Below are 22,958 nucleotides of genomic sequence, written 5' to 3'. Positions count from 1 at the left end.
TTAGTAATAATTCACACTGAAATTCACCCCTGTACCTCTGATAGTTCCAGAGATAATAAAGTTTTTGTGTTTTGGATGATTTTTGGCCTTTTTTTTTAAGTCCAACCCTGTAAAAATTATGGACGGAGATAGGGTAGGACTGTAAATTTTTAGTATTCATGACAATTTTGCTTGATAACAGTAAGGACAAAAAAGATTGAGTTTTTTTGTAAAAGTTTATTTATATGAAATAAAAAAATTAAAAGTAAAAGCTTAATTAATAATTAATTTTAATAATTTTATAAGTTTAATAAAAAATAAAAGCTTCATACTTAAAAATAATAATAATGTATTAAAAATATCGCCTCCACCATCGGTCCAGAAAACTGTACTCTCACGTGGAAACTTTCAATACACTAGATTGAGTCAAACAGGCATTCTCGTCACTTTGACAGCCCCTAACTCGCTTATTTAGACAGATACGTCAAAATGTCATTTATCCTAATTTGTAGCCTAGAGTGTCTTCTATAAACTGTCAAATGACAACGTCAAGAGTAAAAGTATCAAACAAGTGAGTTATTGCAAGTGGAAGCTTGCAATGCACTAGATTCCGTCAAACAGGCATTCTCGTTAATTTGACAGCCCTTAACTCGCTTATTTTGACAGATATGTCAAAATGTCATTCATCCTACTTTGTAGCCTAGAGGGTCTTCTATAAACTGTCAAATGACATGTCAAGAGTAAAAGTATCAAACAAGTGAGTTATTCCACGTGGAAGCTTTCAACGCACTTGATTGACTCAAACAGGCATTCCCGTCATTTTGACAGCCTGTAACTCGGTTATTTTGACAGATACGTCAAAATGTTACTTAACCTAATTTGTAGCCTAGAGTGTCATCTATAAACTGTAAAATGACACGTCAAGAGTAAAAGTACCAAACAAGTGAGTTATTCCACGTGGAAGCTTTCAATGCACTAGATTGAGTCAATCAAGCATTGCTGTTACTTTGACAGCCTGTAACTCGGTTATTTTGACAGATACGTCAAAATGTCATTTAACCTAATTTGTAGCCCAGAGTGTCTTCTATAAACTGTCAAATGACACGTCAAGAGTAAAAGTATCAAACAAGTGAGTTATTGCAAGTGGAAGCTTTCAATGCACTAGATTGAGTCAAACAGGCATTGCCGTCATTCTGACAGCCCGTAACTCGCTTATTTAGACAGATACGTCAAAATGTCATTTATACTAATTTGTAGCCTAGAGTGTCTTCTATAAACTGTCAAATGATACGTCAAAAGTAAAAGTTTCCAACAAGTGAGTTATTCCACGTGGAAGCTTTCAATGCACTAGATTGAGTCAAACAAGCATTGCTGTTACTTTGACAGCCCGTAACTCGGTTATTTTGATAGATACGTCAAAATGTTATTTAACCTAATTTGTAGCCCAGAGTGTCTTCTATAAACTGTCAAATGACACGTCAAGAGTAAAAGTATCAAACAAGTGAGTTATTGCAAGTGGAAGCTTTCAATGCACTAGATTGAGTCAAACAAGCATTGCTGTTACTTTGACAGCCTGTAACTCGGTTATTTTGACAGATACGTCAAAATGTCATTTATCCTAATTTGTAGCCTAGAGTGTCTTCTATAAACTGTCAAATAACACGTCAAGAGTAAAAGTATCAAACAAGTGAGTTATTGCAAGTGGAAGCTTTCAATGCACTAGATTGAGTCAAACAAGCATTGCTGTTACTTTGACAGCCCGTATCTCGGTTATTTTGACAGATACGTCAAAAAGTCATTTAACCTAATTTGTAGCCGAGAGTGTCCTCTATAAAATGACATATCGTCTATAGCATAGAATAATATTTTAATAAAAACCTGTACTGAAAACGTAAACGTATTTAATATCGGAGAAAAGTTCATCAAACAAACTTGTTTTCTCAAATTGGCCTCGTATTGCTTGATGGTCCTCTCTTCTTCGAAGAAGTATTTCTTCCTTTATCAGTAGGTTTGCCATCGGTAGGTCAAGGTGCTTTCTCTGCCGGCATTATGACCGATATTTCAGATTCGGACATGCACGGCTTCAAAATGTAATAACTATGGTACCGGTACCATATTGTTGTCCAAATCGTTTACGTAATTTTATTATACGGATTTTGTATTTTTTTAAAAAATCCGGGGAAAAACTGTGTTGATTAAGTGTTTTCTTATACAGTTTTGGGTGTCAAGTGATTATCAGTGAGTAAACCTTTTATATGACCTAATATGTACCTAAGAATGTGAGGTACTGTATTTTAGAAATTATCCAACAGAAACTTACAAAAAACAATTTTTGGTGTGAAAAATTTCTCTCTAAATTTGGTCGTTTCTGAGATATTTTTACCATTTAAAACATTGAAATTTTCGACATTTGTAAGGCTGTAGCAGGCAAACGATTGATGTTAGTAAAAGGTTTGCATATTCCTATCATACTTAACGGTTTTTGCGTCATATTTAAAAAATTAAATACTGAAGTAATTAAAACTTGAAGCGTTCCTGAGATATTCAACAAAAAATACGAAAAACGTGAGTCAACTTTGACGCCCTCTAGCGGCCAAACGGTGCAACTTAGCGTAGCCCGCTCAACGTCACGTGGTATCCCCATTCATTACCTTTCTTTTGTTATTTAATGTCTATATACAAAATATTTCAAATAAGCGAGTTATTTTTTGCTAAAGTGCACCGAAGTTGTGCTTAAAATGCCTGATTTTCCTGGCCTACTATACGGACAGCCGCAATATTGGATTTCAACTGTCAAAGTTGTCATTTTAAACTAATTTCGGTCTGAAAAACACGAATTTTGAGTCCGCTTTGCCAAAATTGTCACCGTTTCGGACCTAACCTAAAAAATAGTGTTTTTTGTAATTTTTGACAGCTTTCAGGGCGTGGCACCCTTAAAAAATGACATTTTTGACAAGTGACACTTGACGTCACGTTTGTACCGTTAATTTAAAAATATTCGACCAATCAAAAAAAAACTTAAAAATTAAAACTTTTTCCTAAAATTTGGTGGGGGGACCCCTTTGAAAATTGTCAAGAAAACAGTTTTTGATTTTTATCGGACAAACGGTACGTTTCTCGAAAAAACTGTATAAAAAGGAAAAGTTAGGTTTCACCGTTGTATATCAATAGAAAAAATTTCAAACCTCTAACTTTAGTAGTTTCTGAGATATTTGCAAAAATGTTTGAAAATTTTTAATCAACTTTGACGCCCTCTAGCGACCAAACGGTGCAACTTAGCGTAGCCCGCTCAGCGTCACGTGATAGCCCCGTTCATTAGCTTTCTTTTGTTATTTAGTGTCTAGATACAGAATGTTTCAAATAAGCGAGTTATGAGCGATTTTTTGCTAAAGTGCACCGAAGTTGTGCTTAAAATGTCTGATTATCCTGGCCTACTATACGGACAGCCGCCATATTGGATTTCAACTGTCAAAGATGTCATTTTAAACTAATTTCGGTCTGAAAAACGCGAATTTTGAGTCCGCTTTGCCAAAATTGGCACCGTTTCGGACCTAACCTAAAAAATAGTGTTTTTACGTTTAGTAGTTTAGGGTGTTTTCCATTGGGAATTTTTAAATTTCTAGTTTTTAATATTTCTAGGTCACAGGGTATATGGTACCAAAAAAGTGTAAAGAAAAGTTACAGCCCATCGAGGTGCGTTTGTGTGAGTGCGTTTCTAACTTGAAGCGTTCCTGAGATATTCAACAAAAACTGCGCAAAACAAAAGTCAGATTTGTCGCCCTCTAGCGGTCGAACGGTACAACTTAGCGTCACCCGCTCAACGTCACGTGATAGCCCCATTCATTGGCTATCAACGATTCCATAATAAGTTTTTACCGAGTGTTTCAAATAAGCGAGTTATGGAGGATTTTTGGAAAAATGACCTAAAATTTATCCCAAATTAGGGTTTCTTGGGGTACTAAACTAACCGCCGCCATATTGGTTTTTGCCCAATCAAAGTGACTTTTTTAACGAATTTTAACCTGAAGAACACGAATTTTCTGTCCATTTTGCTCTAACTGGCACAGTTTGGACAGTGTCCTTGAAATTATGTCAGTTTTGACAGTTTTTAGGTCGTGGCACCCTTAAAAAATGACATTTTGACAAATGACACTTCGGGTCATATTTGCAACTTTACTTGAAAGGTATTAGGGTGGGCACAGTTAATTTAAAAAATTAAAAAAAATTTTCGGAAAAACTTGAAGCCCCTCACCCTTAAAATCTTTTAAAAAATCTAGTTTTTTATTTTTTAAGGTCGCACGGTGCATCGTACAGAAAAAGTGTCAAAAAGATAAAAGTGGCATCTCATCAAGGTGCGTTTGTGGTAAAAATTTCAAACCTCTAACTTGAAGCGTTCCTGAGATATTCAACAAAAACTGCGCAAAACAAAAGTCAGATTTGTCGCCCTCTAGCCGCCATATTGGATTTCAATTGTCAAAGATGTCATTTTAAACTAATTTCGGTCTGAAAAACGCGAATTTTGAGTCCGCTTTGCCAAAATTGGCACCGTTTCGGACCTAACCGAAAAAATAGTGTTTTTTGTATTTTTGACAGCTTTCAGGGCGTGGCCCAATAAAAAATGACATTTTTGACAAGTGACACTTGACGTCACGTTTGTACTGTTAATTTAAAAATATTCGGCCAATCAAAATAAAATTTAAAAATTAAAAATCTTTCCTTAAAACTTGGTGGGGGGACCCCTTTGAAAATTGTCAAGAAAACAGTTTTTTATTTTTCTCGGACAAACGGTACGATTCTCAAAAAAACTGTATAAAAAGGAAAAGTTGTCGTTTCACCGTTGTATATCCATAGGAAAAATTTCAAACCTCTAACTTTAGTAGTTTCCGAGATATTTGCAAAAATGTTTGAAAAATGTTTAATCAACTTTGACGCCCTCTAGCAACCAAACGGTACCACTTAGCGTCATCCGCTCAACGTCACGTTATAGCCTCATTCATTGGCTATCAACGATTTTATAATATGTTTTTACCGAGTGTTTCAAATAAGCGAGTTATGAAGGATTTTTTGGAGAAGTGCACGAAAATTACTTGAAAATGAGCTTTACTGACCTGCCTGTGTGGATTACTATAGCCGCCGCCATTTTGTCACTATTCAATAGAAAGCCAAGAGAAACACATAACTGAAATGTGTTTTTCTAATTGCAGCGTTGCCACATCTACATATTTTTCGATTCTGTTACTTAATACGTTCTGATAAGTTTCTCTTGTAAATATTGTCGTTTTCTAGATATTTACCATTTAAGACGTTGAAATGTATGAAAGGTCAATTTGGCTTAACGTTAATGTTCGTTAGAATGGCAAATCTCGTATGGATGGTAATTGGTAACGAGCTATTTTCGCCTATTTTAGTGGCTTATAACGACGCCATTTTGTCCCCCCTTCAAACTCCCTGAGAAAATTCAGGTTTCAAACTGAAAATGGAAATTTTTTTGAATTTTCTGTTTAATTATAGAATTACCGTCAGTGTTCTAAAAAAAAATAATTTTTAATCAGTGTTCAAAAATTATTAGGTTAGGTTGGTGGCAAGAAAAACAATAAAAAATATTTTTTTTTTCTAAAGTTTCACAATTCAGCGTTCAAAAAAAAAAAAATTTGGACAAAATTTTTGAAAATTGACTTTCTGGCAAAATAAACAGAAAAGTAAAAAAAATTGTTCAAAAACTTGAGGTCAGTGTCCAAAAAACAAAATTATCTTGACAAGTGTCCACAAATATTTGAACAAAAAAACATTTAAAAATGTATTTTATACGGAAATGCACAGTCAGAGTGTTCAAAAATTATAAGATGGGTTGGTGTTCAAAAAAGTGGATTTCTAGAACATTTTTCCCCCTTCTGAAAGAAGGTTAGGGAGGGGTGTGAATAATTTTCGACAAAACAATCCAAAACAAAAAATTGTCCAAAAACCACAAATCAAAAAATGCTTAAAAATGTCCTAAAAAAATTTACAAATTTTAAGGTTTTAAAAAAAGTTGTTTTTTTGTAAAAATCACCCTAAATTTGTAAGGTTGGGTAGTGCCCAAAAAAAATTTCGTTTGAATAATGACAAAATGGCGCCGGTTATAGTAATCCATCCATAGTCTCAGAAAAGCTCATTTTAAAGTAATTTTCGCGCAATTTTTCAAAAAATCTTCCATAACTCGCTTATTTGAAACATTCGGTACAAATATATTAGGTGAGCGTTGATAGCCAATGAATGGGGCTATCACGTGACGTTGAGCGGATGACGCTAAGTTGTACCGTTTGGCCGCTAGAGGGCATCAACGTTGGCTCTTGTTTTTTGTAGTTTTTGTTGAATATCTCAGGAACGATTCAAGTTAGAGGTTTGAAATTTTTACCACAAACGCACCTTGATGGAGTGCCACTTTTATCTTCTTGACACTTTTTCTGTACCATGCACCGTACGACCTTAAAAAATAATAAACTAGATTTTTTAAAAGTTTTTAAGGCTTCAAGTTTTTCTGAAAATTTTTGAATTTTTATAATTATCTGTGCCAACCCAAATACCTTTCCAGTAAAGTTACAAATATGACCCAAAGTGTCATTTGGCAAAATGTCATTTTTTAAGGGTGCCACGACCTGATAACTGTCAAAACTGACATAATTTCAAGGCCACTGTCCAAACTGTGCCAGTAAGAGCAAAATGGACAGCAAATTTGTGTTCCTCAGGTTAAAATTAGTTAAAAAAGTCACTTTGATTGGGCAAAATCCAACATGGCGCCGGTTAGTATACAGTAGGCTTAAAAATCCCTAATTTGGGATAAATTTTAGTGTACACTCTTCCAAAAAATCCTCCATAACTCGCTTATTTGAAACATTCGGTACACACATATTAGGTAAGCTTTGACAGCCATTGAACAGAGCTATCACGTGACGTTGATCGGACCACACTAAGTTGTACCGTTAGGCCGCTAGGGGGCGTCAAAGTTAAACTTGCTCTGAGAACGTAGTTTCATCATTCGAGAGCAAAAAAGTGACTTTCCTTTGCTGCTTGTCGAGAACTACACAGTGGCCTAAGTATTTCCATACAAAATATTAATCAACACTGTAAGCCAAAGTTTTTACAGTTTTTGAGATATTTATGGACAAAAATGTCATTGAAAAATTGCGTTTAAATCTAAAAATGAGTTTTTTTGATTTTATGGTGAAGCAACTTTGACGCCCTCTAGCGGCTAAACCGTATGACCAATCAACTCATGTTGGGATATTTTTGGAAAGCTTGTAATCTGCACTATCTTTTCTTTTCTATGACATTTTGACGTAATTTGTCAAGTAAGGGAGTAAATTGGGGTGAAAGCAGCGGGTGTCTAAAAATTAGTAATATTTTAATTTTTTTTTTTAGTTTTTTATATTTTTTTATTAATTGAGTTTAGATTAGCAAGCAATTAAAAAAAAAAAAAAATTTCTGACTATTTTCAATTCTCCTACACTTTTTCGAGATAATTTTGAAAATTAGTTTTGCAACTTTCCCTACACTTTTGATTTTTGAAATTTTACTAGTTATACACGAATATAATGAGATTCTGTCTGGTAATATAATATTAACATTTATTTAGTAGAAAATAGTTAAAATTACAATTAAACAATCATAATAAGTTGAAAAAAGCAGGTTCTAAGGTATTTTGCTTAATTTCAGAACATGAGAGGCTACGAGGAATGCGGAGGTTCCTTAGAACCTGGAAGGTTCTCAATTAGAACCTTCTCAGACGGTTTGGTGGAGGAAATCTTCCCTAATGCAGTAGAAACAGGTAATTAAATTAAAGCTTAAGGTATGTAGCAATAATAAATATTATTTATATAAAATACAAATATTAACACACTAAATAGTTACTATACATAAGGATTATATGATTTATTAACAGAACCTGCTGTTTAGATGATTGCAGTAAATAAAATTTAAAATTATATTAAAATAATTACTTAGACAATTTTATGACTTTTTCTTTAATTTTTTACTAACGTGAGTATTAAAATTGGGGAATTTGCATAGATTTTCGATTTTTTTAACTGTTTTAATTAAAAAATTAGGTTAGGAAATTTTCAACTTTTAAACTACATTTTACAAGTCACGTGATTAATTTTGACAGGTCTCAACTGGCTTCTACACTGTTGCAAGCTCATAATTGTATTATCAACGTCACGTGACGAGTATTTTACAATTTTAGCTTTATTAACTCTCTAAACTTAATTAAGCAAATTTTCTTATTTCAAACTGGTTTTTTATGGTCACGTGACTGTTTTTGACAGGTGTCAATTGGCCTTTACAGTGTTGCAAGCTCAAAATTGCATTATCAACGTCATGTGACGAGTATTTTACAATTTTAGCTTTATCAACTGTCTAAATTTGATTGAGCAATTTTTCTTATTTCAAACTGGTTTTTTATGGTCACGTGACTGTTTTTGACAGGTGTCGACTGGCCTTTACAGTGTTGCAAGCTCAAAGTTGCATTATCAACGTCACGTGACGAGTATTTTACAATTTTAGCTTTATTAACTCTCTAAACTTAATTAAGCAAATTTTTTTTCTCTAAACTGTTTTTTTTTATGTCAAAATTGACGCCCTCTAGCGGCTAAAGGGGACAACTTAGCCTTGCCCACTTAACGTCACGTGATAGCCCCATTTGTTAGCTTTCTTTTGTTATACGGTAATTTTATACAAGGTGTTTCAAATAAGCGAGTTATGGACGATTTTCTGGAAAAGTGCACCAAAATTTCGCTCAAATTGGGATTTTCTGCTTTCGAGGGGGGTGGTCAAAGTGAGGCTGCTAGAGCAAAAACAATTGAATATCGATACAAACATTTTTTTTTTAAAAAATGATAAAATATAAAAATTATAAGTTTGGTTTGTTGCTCTTATTTGGGACACCCTGTATACTGATGGATTATCTACGAATAAAGTAGACGCAAATATCTACAAGATTCATGTTTGGTAATTTTTTGATAAAAAGAAAATTAAACAAGTTACGAGGATGTTAAAAATTCAATTAATCACCCTGTAAACTACTCCATTGTATTGTCAAAAACTCGCTTATTTTGACAATTACAGGGTGGTTCAATATACCAATTTGTAGCTCTTGAAATTCTCTTTTGACCACCCTGTATAGTGTTTTTTCCTAAAATGTCGTATAACTGAGTTATTTACTGTTAAAACTGACTGGTTTGCTGTAAAGTTTGAATTTGACAGTTTTCACTTTGACAGCCCATAACTCCGTTATTTTGACAGTTACAGAGTGGTTCAATATACCAAATTTTATTGCCATTGAAATTCTCTTGAGCCAATGTGACTATTAATAACAATTTGAGTACAGGGTGTTGCATAAGTTTCCTTACATAGTGTGTAACAAAAAGACGTGACGCTCTCAATATCTCAAAAACTCCTAAGTAATTCCTAGTTTTGTGTCAAACGTCTTGTGAGAAAAATTTGGTCTATTTTGGCACACAAATCAGCTGTGATTGGTCTATTGTAATTTCATCTCCTTTTCTATCCCATCATTTTTGTCCTTCTCTAAACTATCACCAATATTCCTATCGGATTAACAGAAGAAAACTCGGAAAACTTTTGATACCCACTGAGTTTTAATTAGAATTTCCGATGGAATTAACTTTAATTTTGGCCAAAAACTATGCCCAGAATAGTTTTAGAATTAACTGGTTTTTTGTCTGGTTAGACAAATAATCCAGAAGAACATAATGATAACTATTGATAAAATGTATGTTATAACAACATGCAAACGTTCAATTTAAATATTGACGCAAGTACAATAATAGGAAGGTTTTGATTTTGTTCTTTATAAATAGATTTCTTTGTATATACTGTTAGTTTGGGTATTAACGAGAAAATGATTTCACAAAGCATTGTCATTCCAAATATTGTCCGGTGAAATCAAAATTGGAATAGATGAATTTGATATTAAATTGACGATTATTATTCCGATACTTTTTCCTGATAAAAATATAAAACTACTCGAAATTGTTGTCTTAAATTCGTTTCTATAAAGAAGTTTTATACACAAAAGGCATAGTTTGTACCAGCAAACAGTGAAAACTACCAAATACAACAGAGTTCAGAATTTCAGTTGATCAGTTTTGAAAAGTGTCTGATCTTCGCAATGACTGAGGAAATTTTCTTCACAAAAGAAAAATTATCGAGAATCTATAACAATTCTCAGAATTTTGAATTCTTCGTTAAATTGTTATTCCTAACTCTGTGAAGTTAAATTTGTAGTTATGACACTACACAGCGTGGCTTATAGTAAGATGACACTTATTCTTCTTATTAGTAGTGAGATGAAACTATCAAGTGTGTTAACAGCCGAATAGAGCACCAAATTCAACATTTGTGAGGCTAAATGACACTTTTATACAGTGCGTTTTTTTTAACGCGCAACATAGGATTTTACGTGTTAAATTTTTAAGCCCATGTTAGACCATTTTATTTTGGAACTGCAAGTCTATAACTTGACGGGTGTGTCTTTAGTACCCTGAAGCTTAAGTAAGTCTACCAATTTGGTCTAAAAAGTGATTAAAAACAGGAAAAAAATCACTTTTTTCGAAAAGATTTTATCGTTTCATACTCCCTGTATGCATTGTTGTTCCTTGTTGTTTTCGATACTGGCAGGGCAGGTAGCAGGTAAAGTGACATATTTTGACTGCATCACGATCCGACATCTTTTGAACGTCAAAAGGGCATTTTATGATTGTTTGGAATACTGTTTGGCTTCAAACGGAGGTCACTTTGAACAATTCACTTATAAAAATACTTCTTTTGTTCTTAGCTTTCTTGATATAAAGTTAATGATCACCCTGTTTTACTTTCTACGCCAAATTTTACCTGCTACCTGCCGTGCCAGTATCAAAAACAATAAAGAACAACAATGCATACAGGGAGTATGAAACGATAAAACCTATTCGAAAAAATATAATTTTTTGCAAGCTTTTTAACACTTTTTAGGCCGAATTGGTAAAATTACTTAAGCTTCAGGGTACGAAATAGCCACCCGTCAAGTTTTATACTTGTAGTTCCAAAATAACATGGTCTAACATGGGCTTAAAAATTTAACACGTGAAATCCTATGTTGCGCGTTAAAAAAAACGCACTGTATGTTTCTTATGTCACCTGACAACTGTCGAAACTCATTCAAACTGTGTTTCTAGCAGTTCAAATTTGGACAATGATTTTTTCCCTGACTGTACCAAATTTTGTAGTGTTTTTTAGGTTGTTGGATAGTAAATTTAATGAGGATTTCAAAAACGTGCTTAAAATAGTCATTTTCTTACTCCAAGTGGCTTTTACAGGTGATTTTGTTCTTTACTGTCCTTTCAAACTGTGTTTCTGTCAGTTTAAACTTTGACACCGCTTTTCTCCCTGACTATATCAAATTTTGTAGTGTTTTTTTCAGGTTATTGGATAGGAAATTTAATGAGAATTCCATAAATGTGCTTAAAACAGTCATTTTCTCACTTCAAGTGGGATTTACCAGTAATTTTGTCTTTTATTGTCCTTTTCAACTGTGTTTCTGTCAGTTTAAAGTTTGACACCGCTTTTCTCCCTGACTATACCAAATTTTGTAGTGCTTTTCAGGCTGTTGGATAGTAAATTTAATGAGGATTCTAAAAATGTGCTTAAAACAATCAATTTCTCGCTCTAAGTGGGTTTTATTAGCAATTTTGTCCTTTACTGTACTTTCAAACTGTGTTTCTGACAGTTCAAACTTTGACACCGCTTTTTTCCCTGACTGTACCAAATTTTGTAGTGTTTTTTTCATTTTGTTGGATAGGAAATTTAATGAGAATTCCAAAAATGTGCTTAAAACAATCAATTTCTCGCTCCAAGTGGGTTTTATTAGCAATTTTGACCTTTATTGTACTTTCAAACTGTGTTTCTGTCAGTTTAAATTTTGACACCGCTTTTCTCCCTGACTATACCAAATTTTGTAGTGTTTTTCAGGTTGTTGGATAGCAAATTTAATAGGGATTCTAAAAATGTGTTAAAACCGTCAATTTCTCTCTCCAAGTGGGTTTTACCAGCAATTTTGTCCTTTACTGTCCTTTCAAACTGTGTTTCTGTCAGTTCAGACTTTGACACCGCTTTTCTCCCTGACTGTACCAAATTTTGTAGTGTTTTTTCATTTTGTTGGATAGGAAATTTAATGAGAATTCCAAAAATGTGCTTAAAACAATCAATTTCTCGCTCCAAGTGGGTTTTATTAGCAATTTTGTCCTTTACTGTCCTTTCAAACTGTGTTTCTGTAAGTTCAGACTTTGACACCGCTTTTCTCCCTTATTGTACCAAATTTAGTAGTGTTTTTTTATGCTATCGGATAGGAAATTTAATGAAGATTCTAAAAATGTGCTGAAAATAGTCAATTTCTCGCTCCAAGTGGATTTTATTAGCAATTTTGTCCTTTACTGTCCCTTCAAACTGTGTTTCTGTCAGTTTAAAGTTTGACACCGCTTTTCTCCCTGACTATACCAAATTTTGTAGTGTTTTTCAGGTTGTTGGATAGCAAATTTAATGAGGATTCTAAAAATGTGCTTATAATAATCAATTTCTCGCTCTAAGTGGATTTTATTAGCAATTTTGTCCTTTACCGTCCTTTCAAACTGTTTTTCTGTCAGTTTAAAGTTTGACACCGCTTTTCTCCCTGACTATACCAAATTTTGTAGTGTTTTTCAGGTTGTTGGATAGTAAATTTAATGAGGATTCTAAAAATGTGCTTAAAACAAACAATTTCTCGCTCCAAGTGGGTTTTACCAGCAATTTTGTCCTTTACTGTCCCTTCAAACTGTGTTTCTGTCAGTTTAAAGTTTGACACCGCTTTTCTCCCTGACTATACCAAATTTTGCAGTGTTTTTCAGGTTGTTGGATAGCAAATTTAATGAGGATTCTAAAAATGTGCTTATAATAATCAATTTCTCGCTCTAAGTGGATTTTATTAGCAATTTTGTCCTTTACCGTCCTTTCAAACTGTTTTTCTGTCAGTTTAAAGTTTGACACCGCTTTTCTCCCTGACTATACCAAATTTTGTAGTGTTTTTCAGGTTGTTGGATAGTAAATTTAATGAGGATTCTAAAAATGTGCTTAAAACAAACAATTTCTCGCTCCAAGTGGGTTTTACCAGCAATTTTGTCCTTTACTGTCCCTTCAAACTGTGTTTCTGTCAGTTTAAAGTTTGACACCGCTTTTCTCCCTGACTATACCAAATTTTGCAGTGTTTTTCAGGTTGTTGGATAGTAAATTTAATGAGGATTCTAAAAATGTGCTTAAAACAAACAATTTCTCGCTCCAAGTGGGTTTTACCAGCAATTTTGTCCTTTACTGTCCCTTCAAACTGTGTTTCTGTCAGTTTAAAGTTTGACACCGCTTTTCTCCCTGACTATACCAAATTTTGCAGTGTTTTTCAGGTTGTTGGATAGCAAATTTAATGAGGATTCTAAAAATGTGCTTAAAACAATCAATTTCTCGCTCCAAGTGGGTTTTATTAGCAAATTTTGCCCTTTACTGTCCTTTCAAACTGTGTTTCTGTCAGTTTAAACTTTGACACCGCTTTTCTCCCTGACTATACCAAATTTTGTAGTGTTTTTGAGGTTGTTGGATAGCAAATTTAATGAGGATTCTAAAAATGTGCTTAAAACAGTCAATTTTTGGCTCCAAGTGGGTTTTATTAGCAATTTTGCCCTTTACTGTCCTTTCAAACTGTGTTTCTGTCAGTTTAAACTTTGACACCGCTTTTCTCCGTGACTATACTAAATTTAGTAGTGTTTTTTAAGTCATTAGATAGAGTAAATTTAATAAAAATACCAAAAATGTACTTAAAACTGTAATTTCCTCACTTCAAGCGGGTTTAACAAGCAACACTGTCAAACTGTGCTCAAAAGTTGCAAAAATCGTTGTTCAGAAAAGTTTTCTTATTTCTGAGAATTATGACAGTAGTCACGTGACGGTACAGCTAAATTATTCTCCAAAAATCGCGTGATATCTGCCACTAATGTAATAACTGTCTAAATTTGACTAGGATTTGCGGTAATACATCAGTTTTAGAAACCAAAAGATGTTTTTCTGAGATATACGACAGTTATTTTAATAATTACTGTCAATAAATTATTGATTAATTACAAGTTGTTTTTAAATAATAATATCTTCATATTTGCGTCATTTTTCTCGTCTCAAAAACATATTATTTGTCATAATTTAAACGTAAGAAGTATATAATAAAGAAAAGTGACAAAAAGCTGAAAATTACATTTTTTTTTAAAAAAGGATACTTTTTCATAAAAAGTTATAAAATTGTTACTCATTTGGTACTGTAATCATATTTTGACATTATATTGACCGAAAATGACGTAAATGAAATTAGTGGCAGCCATGACAGGAAAATTTCATTTAGACCCCTAAGTTTAGTTGTCAAATTGGAAATTACTGGTAAAATTGGAAAATTTTCCTTTTCCAAATTTTTTAATTTTACTTTACTTTTTTACTTTTTCAATTTTAGTTTACCGGTAAATTTCCTAATTAGAACACAAATAAACCGTATTCCGTTAAAACAAAGTAGTTGAATTACTCAGAAAGTATTTTAGTTACTCTGAAAGCACTTGGATAACTTTAAAATAGTTCATCCACTGAAAAATCTGTAACATCAATTACCAATAATTATTGTTTTCCTAGTAATCCAACGATCGACAGCTCTGATTATAACTAATACGAGAAAAACGTAAAATCTAGCATATACTGGCAAATTAAACCCTAATCGTAATTATAAAGCTGCATGTGCATTTTCATGCAATAAATTTTATTCCCGCAATAATTTATTGCATAACTGGGAAATTGGATTGCATTTCACACAGTTTATCTCCGCTTTAGGATGCAAGTAAAATTTCAAAGTTAAATTAATCGATTGAAAATATTGTTACGGTTTGGGCCTACTATTATTGTAAACCTGTTTTTCTGATATTTTCATGAATATCTCGAAAACGGATTGAGTTTGGGATGTAAAATTTTTACTACGTATACACCCCGATGAGGGACAACTTTTGCTAAATATGAAATTTTTCCGAACAGCGCACCGTTTACCTTTGAAAAATAAAAAACTGATTTTCTAACATTTTTCAAAGGGGGTACCCCCCCATGGATACTTTTGGAAAATTTTTGAATTTTGAAAATTGTCTTTCACTACCTAAATCGCTTTGGATTAATGATAGAAAAGTGACGTAAAGTGTCATTTGTCAAAATGTAATTTTTTAAGGGTGCCACGCCCTTAAAACTGTCAGAATTGTCATAATTCAAATTTTAGTCAAAATTTAGTGCACTTTTCCAAAAAATCGTTTATAACTCGCTTATTTGAAACATTCTGTATAATTACACCATAAGACAAAAGAAAGCTAATACATGGGGCTCTCACGTGATGTTGAGCGGACAGGGCTAAGTCGTACCGTTTGGCCGCTAGAGGGCGTCAAATTGAATTACTGTTTTTCTGATATTTTCATGAATATCTCGAAAACGGATTGAGTTTAGGATGTGAAATTTTTACTACGTATACATCCCGACGAGGGACAACTTTTGCTAGATATGAAAATTTTCCGAACAGCGCACCGTTTTCCTTTGAAAAATAAAAAACTGATTTTCTAACATTTTTCACAGGGGGTACCCCCCCCCCCATGGATATTTTTGGAAAATTTTTGAATTTTTAAAATTGTCTTTCACTACCTAAATCGCTTTGGATTAATGGTAGAAAAGTGACGTGAAGGGTCATTTGTCAAAATGTCATTTTTTAAGGGTGCCACGCCCTTAAAACTGTCAGAATTGCCATAATTCAGGTTTTAGTCTAAATTTTGTGCACTTTTCCAAAAATTCGTTCACAACTCGCTTATTTGAAACATTCTGTATAATTACACTATAAGACAAAAGAAAGCTAATACATAGGGCTATCACGTGATGTTGAGCGGACAGGGCTAAGTCGTACCGTTTGGCCGCTAGAGGGCGCCAAAGTAGATTACTGTTTTTCTGATATTTTCATGAATATCTCGAAAACAGATTGAGTTTAGGGTGTGAAATTTTTACTACGTATACACCCCGATGAGCGACAACTTTTGCTAAATATGAAATTTTTCCGAACAGCGCATCGTTTGCCTTTGAAAAATAAGAAGCTGATTTTCTAACATTTTCCCCATGGATATTTTTGGGAAATTTTTGAATTTTGAAAATTGTCTTTCACTACCTAAATCGCTTTGGATTAATGGTAGAAAAGTGACGTGAACTGTCATTTGTCAAAATGTCATTTTTTAAGGGTGTCACGCCCTTAAAACTGTCAGAATTGCCATAATTCAAATTTTAGTGAAAATTTAGTGCACTTTTTCAAAAAATCGTTCATAACTCGCTTATTTGAAACTTTCTGTATAATTACACCATAAGACAAAAGAAAGCTAATACATAGGGCTATCACGTGATGTTGAGCGGACAGGGCTAAGTCGTACCGTTTGGCCGCTAGAGGGCGCCAAAGTAGATTACTGTTTTTCTGATATTTTCATGAATATCTCGAAAACGGATTGAGTTGGGGATGTGAAATTTTTACTAGGTATACACCCCGATGAGGGACAACTTTTGCTAAATATGAAATTTTTCCGAACAGCGCACCGTGTGCTTTTGAAAAATAAAAAACTGATTTTCTAACATTTTTCAGAGGGGGTACCCCATGGATATTTTTGGAAAATTTTTGAATTTTGAAAATTGTCTTTCACTACCTAAATCGCTTTGGATTAATGGTAGAAAGTGACGTGAAGTGTCATTTGTCAAAATGTCATTTTTAAGGGTGCCACGCCCTTAAAACTGTTAGAATTGCCATAATTCAAATTTTAGTCAAAATTTAGTGCACTTTTCCAAAAAATCGTTCACAACTCGCTTATTTGAAACATTCTGTATAATTACACCATAAGACAAAAGAAAGCTAATACATAGGGCTATCACGTGATGTTGAGCGGACAGGGCTAAGTCGTACCGTTTGGCCGCTAGAGGGCGTCAAATTGAATTACTGTTTTTCTGATATTTTCATGAATATCTCGAAAACGGATTGAGTTTAGGATGTGAAATTTTTACTACGTATACATCCCGACGAGGGACAACTTTTGCTAAAGACAAAAGAAAGCTAAAAACGGATTGAGTTTAGGATGTGAAATTTTTACTACGTATACATCCCGACGAGGGACAACTTTTGCTAGATATGAAAATTTTCCGAACAGCGCACCGTTTTCCTTTGAAAAATAAAAAACTGATTTTCTAACATTTTTCACAGGGGGTACCCCCCCCCCCATGGATATTTTTGGAAAATTTTTGAATTTTTAAAATTGTCTTTCACTACCTAAATCGCTTTGGATTAATGGTAGAAAAGTGACGTGAAGGGTCATTTGTCAAAATGTCATTTTTTAAGGGTGCCACGCCCTTAAAACTGTCAGAATTGCCATAATTCAGGTTTTAGTCTAAATTTTGTGCACTTTTCCAAAAATTCGTTCACAACTCGCTTATTTGAAACATTCTGTATAATTACACTATAAGACAAAAGAAAGCTAATACATAGGGCTATCACGTGATGTTGAGCGGACAGGGCTAAGTCGTACCGTTTGGCCGCTAGAGGGCGTCAAAGTTGATTACTGTTTAAGTATATAAAAACATAATAACATAATTTATGTATAGTTCGTGTTTTAATGAAAAACCTAAACATCTGGCAACGTGGCGCGTTAAACGTCAATGACGTGCATCGGCCGATATATTGCCGTCTACTATAGTTTTACCCTCGGTTTTACCATTTTCAATTTTTTGTTTTCACTTTTATTTTTAAATTCTTACTTTCTATTTGCGCTTTTTTAACATTTTCGTGACAGTTACTGTTCACTTTTTTTTTACCTTTTTTAATTTAATTTTTTTATTTTTACACCAGGGTGGAAACTAAAAGCAGCTAATTTTCATCTTTACACCTCGTTTACACATAAGAAATAACGTTATTACATACCTGGTTGAAAATAAATATTAAAACCGATATTTTCGGGGGAAATTTGATAATTTCACATTTTTGATGTATAAATATTTTTCTTATCTTGATGCTCAGTACCGACTGTTGTACACCCTGAATCTCATTAATCACCATCAGAATGTGAAACAAGAATGATAAATGAGACTTTTTGATGAAAATAAACGAGGAAATTGCATTTGGTTTAGGTAATCTGGGCATAACGATTAATACTCCCATATGCACCAGGATTGTACGAATAAAAATTCAAAGCGTTCACTATTAATTTATTATGGTGCCAAACCCGATGTGTTTTTAACTTTTAATGTTTAAATTGATTCGTGATGTGATTTATTTAACTATTTTACTTTACTAGGAAAATTTGAGCAGTAAATTACAAATACTGTGTTTCCGGCAGTTCAAACTTTTCTACCGTTTTTCTCCCTGACTGTACCAAATTTTGAAGTGTTTTTCAGGTTATTGGATAGGAAATTTAATGAGGATTCCAAAAATGTGCTCAAAACAGTCATTTTCTCACTTAAAGTGGGTTTTAGAGGCGATTTTGTTCCTGACTGTTTCCAAACCACAACTTCAACTGATTTAACTTCACTTTTTCCTAAATAACTCAAAAACGGTAAAAGTTACAAAAAATTTGAACGAGACCAAAAATGTTCCTAATCAACTTCTTAACCCAACACCGTCAGTTTGCAGAACCGTTTTTGCTTCCAGAATACAGGGTGTGCAAAAAAATGATGGTAGTCCCGTATTTTTGTCACCCTGTAGGCAACTTTTAAGATAGAATTTTTTACTCTACACCACTGGAAAGAGAAGCTCAATACGGTTCTTTTAAGTGGTTGAACCACCCTGAACTCCCAAAAATAACTGAGTTACAGGGTGTTCAAATTTTAAACTACAATTTCAACTGATTTTGCTGCATCAAACCGGGTTTTGCTAAATAGCTCAAAAAGTTATGAAAAACTTTTAGGAGACCAAAAATGTTCCTAATCAACTCCTTAACTCAGCTCCGTAAGTTTGCGCAAATTTACTATCTAATCATATAAAAAGCGCTAAAAAATTAGGTAAAATCTTGGAGAAAAGTGGTGTCAAAGTATAAAGTGTCAGAAAGACAGTTTGAAAGGACAGTCAGGGACAAAATTGCCTGTAAAACCCACTTAGAGTGAGAAAATGACTGTTTTAAGTACATTTTTGGAATCCTCATTAAATTTCCTATCTAATGACATAAAACAACACTACAAAATCAGGTAAAGTCTTTTAGAAATGTGGTGTCAAAGTATAAAGTGTCAGAAAGACAGTTTGAAAGGACAGCCAGGGACAAAATTGCCTGTAAAACCCACTTAGAGTGAGAAAATGACTGTTTTAAGCACATTTTTGTAATTTTCATTAAATTTACTATCTAATAACAAAAAAAAAACACTAGAAAGTCAGGTAAAGTCTTGAAGAAAACTGGTGTCAAAGTATAAACTCTCAGAAAGACGGTTTGAAAGGACAGTTAGCGTCCAAATCGCCTGTAAAACCCACTTAGAGTGAGAAAATGACTGTTTTAAGCACATTTTTGGAATCTTCATTAAATTTACTATCTAATGACATAAAAAACAATACAAAATCAGGGAAAGTCTTGGAGAAAAGTGGTGTCAAAGTGTAAATTGTCAGACTGTTTGAAAGGACACTTATGAACCAAATCGCCTGTAAAACCGACTTAGAGTGAGAAAATTACTGTTTTAAGCACATTTTTGGAATCTTCATTAAATTTCCTATCTAATGACATAAAAAACACTACAAAATCAGGTAAAGTCTTGGAGAAAAGTGGTGTCAAAGTATAAACTGGCAGAAAGACAGTTTGAAAGGACAGTCAGGGACAAAATTGCCTGTAAAATCCACTTAGAGTGAGAAAACGACTGTTTTAAGCACATTTTTGGAATTCTCATTAAATTTCCTATCTAATGAAATAAAAAACACAACAAAATTAGGTAAAGTCTTGGAGAAAAGTGGTGTCAAAGTATAAACTATCAGAAAGACTGTTTGAAAGGACAGTTAAGAACCAAATCGCTTGTAAAACCCACTTAGAGTGAGAAAAAGACTATTTTATACACATTTTTGGACAAAATCAGGTAAAGTTCTGGAGAAAAGTGGTGTCAAAGTATAAACTGTCAGAAAGACAGTTTGAAAGGACAGTTAGCGTCCAAATCGCCTGTAAAACCCACTTACAGTGAGAAAAAGACTATTTGAAGCACATTTTTGGAATTTTTATTAAATTTTCTATCCAATGACATAAAAAACACTACAAAATCATATAAAATCTTGGAGAAAAATGGTGTCAAAGTGTAAATTGTCAGAAAGACTGTTTGAAAGGACAGTTAAGAACCAAATCGCTTGTAAAACCCACTTAGAGTGAGAAAACGACTGTTTTAAGCACATTTTTGGAATTCTCATTAAATTTCCTATCTAATGACATAAAAAACACTAGAAAGTCAGGTAAAGTCTTGAAGAAAACTGGTGTCAAAGTATAAACTGTCAGAATGACGGTTTGAAAGAACAGTCAGGGACAAAATTGCCTGTAAAACCCCCCCAGAGTGAGAAAATGACTGTTTTAAGCACATTTTTAGAATCCTCATTAAATTTCGTATCCAATCATCTGAAAAAACATTACAAAATTGATACAGTCAGGGAGAAAAGCGGTGTCAAAATTTGAACTTCCAGAAACACATTATTTGTAATTTACTGGTATTTTACTGGTTCAGGCTGCAATTTAATCACTACAGGCATCTAGGAAGTGTCTCCTACTCTTTGATGCACTTTTTTTCTTATTAAAGTCAACTAACGGGAAGTAATTTTCTTCGGATACTAAAAAACTTTCTCACATCCACCCGAGTTCATTTTCTACAAGAACTTAAGAGATTGTTCCACAAAAAACCATCCCTACTCTATCAGCAGGAGACCGCTTTTAATTTCTCACCTTTCCTAAGCCGGTTTATTGTTTTGGGGGAAAAAGTAATGAAAAAAGTTTCGGAGATGGTAGTCAGTCAGAGGGAAACCGAACTGTAATAGTCCAAGAGCATATTACTATGATGGTTTGCGAATAATACAGTGTTTCCATGGGTTTCTAGAAATCCAGAATGAAAAAAGACCTAACCTAACACATGCGGAAAGCGTCTTCTCCGCTCTTGACGAGACACGGATTTTTTAAAAAATTTCTGAGCAAAACGAATTGAAAAAGGAAGCTGAATGTCAAAAAAATGTTCTAAGAGGCCTAAAAACGTTAAAATAATTATAAAATGTTACAAAAAAAAACTAAAAACGCTGCAGATTGTCTAAAAATGTTGCTGCAAGTCAAAAAATGTTCCAAATGGTCTAAAAACGTAGAAAAAGCCTGATAAATGTTGAAAAAAGTTCAAAAATGTGGCAAAAGGCATAAAAATGTTTTACCGAAAGTCAAGAAAGGTTACAAAAGAACTACAAAGAGCGAAAATGCTTTAAAATGTTGCCGAAAATTTAGAAACGTTGCCAAAGGCCTAGAAATGTTGCCAAGAGTCTAAAAATGTTGCAGATTGTCTAAAATTGTTGAAAAAGGCCTAAAAATGTTGCAAAATCATTAAAAATATTGAATTAAGTTGGCTGCAAAGCTCGATGGAGCCAAATTTACCAGTTAAGGAACCAAACTGTTACTCTCCTTATCACGTGACAGCAGTCATATATGTCAATACTCACTCTGCTACGAAGCAAAATTTGACAGTTGAAACGTTAAGAAAGACTTTGATTCTTACGTCACTTAACGTCACAACTGTCAAACTATGCTCCATGGAACGCTAAATACAATGTGCGGTGGGATTTATCCAAGCGGTAGGACTATTTTGGATTGGTAATTTCGCGTCACACATTTTTGACAGGTGACGTAAAAGACATTTTTTTGACATTAGTGACATGTATCACGTGATGTTTGGAGGATGATTTAGCTAGACAGTCACGTGACTACTGTCAAAATAACCGTCATAAATCTTAGAAACACGTTTTGTATCGAATTTGTCGGTATTTGTACCGACCCCGGTTTATGGTAAATAACTCAGAAACGGTGAAAGTGACGAAAAATTTGCAGGGGATCAAAAATGTTCCTAATTAACTCCTTAACTCAGCACTGTACGTTTGCAGGACCGTTTTTGCTTCCAGTATACAGGGTGTGTATAAAAATTATGATGATTGACTGTTTTTGGTCACCCTGTACGCAATTTTTTTGATAGAATTTTTTGCTCAATACCATTGGAAAAAGGAGCTCAAAACGGTTAATTTGAGTGGTTCAACCTTCCTGAACTCCCGAAAATAACCGAGTTACAGGGTGGTCAAATTTCAAACCACAATTTCAACTGATTTTGTTGCATCAAACCGGTTTATACTAAATAACTCAGAAACGGTGAAAGTGACAAAAATTTTGCAGAAAATCAAAAATGTTCCTTATTAACTCCTAAACTCAGCACTGCACGTTTTCAGGATCATTTTTGCTTCTAGTATACAGGGTGTGTATACAAATTATGGTGATTAACTGTTTTTGGTCACCCTGTACGCAATTTTTTTGATAGAATTTTTTGCTCAATACCACTGGAAAAAGGAGCTCAAAACGGTTAATTTGAGTGGTTCAACCTCTCTGAACTCCCGAAAATAACCGAGTTACAGGGTGGTCAAATTTCAAACCACAATTTCTACTGATTTTGTTGCATCAAACTGGTTTATGCTAAATAACTCAGAAACGGTGAAAGTGACGAAAAATTTGCAAGCGATCAAAAATGTTCCTAATTAACTCCTTAACTCAGCACTGTACGTTTGCAGGACCGTTTTTGCTTCCAGTATACAGGGTGTGCATAAAAATTATGGTGATTGACTGTTTTTGGTCACCCTGTACGCAATTTTTTTGATAGAA

The 22,958-nt window shown here is 33.6% G+C and overlaps 1 protein-coding gene across 1 annotated transcript in view; it reads left to right on the top strand.

The window, feature by feature from the left end:
* The first annotated feature begins 2,012 nt into the window (after positions 1-2,012).
* LOC145733478 (uncharacterized) overlaps positions 2,013-22,958 on the top strand; it is a 242,926-nt gene continuing 221,980 nt past the window's right edge. The window contains exons 1-2 of the mRNA XM_081986324.1: positions 2,013-2,217; positions 7,672-7,783. Of these exons, the coding sequence (XP_081842450.1) occupies positions 7,675-7,783 (109 nt within the window). The 5' untranslated portion in view covers positions 2,013-2,217; positions 7,672-7,674. The remainder of the gene's footprint in view (positions 2,218-7,671; positions 7,784-22,958) is intronic.

The sequence above is a fragment of the Ips typographus genome, linkage group LG9, assembly GCF_016097725.1.
Source record: "Ips typographus isolate SLU linkage group LG9, UJ_Ityp_2.0, whole genome shotgun sequence".
Lineage (NCBI taxonomy): Eukaryota > Metazoa > Arthropoda > Insecta > Coleoptera > Curculionidae > Ips > Ips typographus.
Note: the sequence above shows the minus strand (reverse complement) of the source record. Positions and strands in the feature narration are given on the sequence as shown.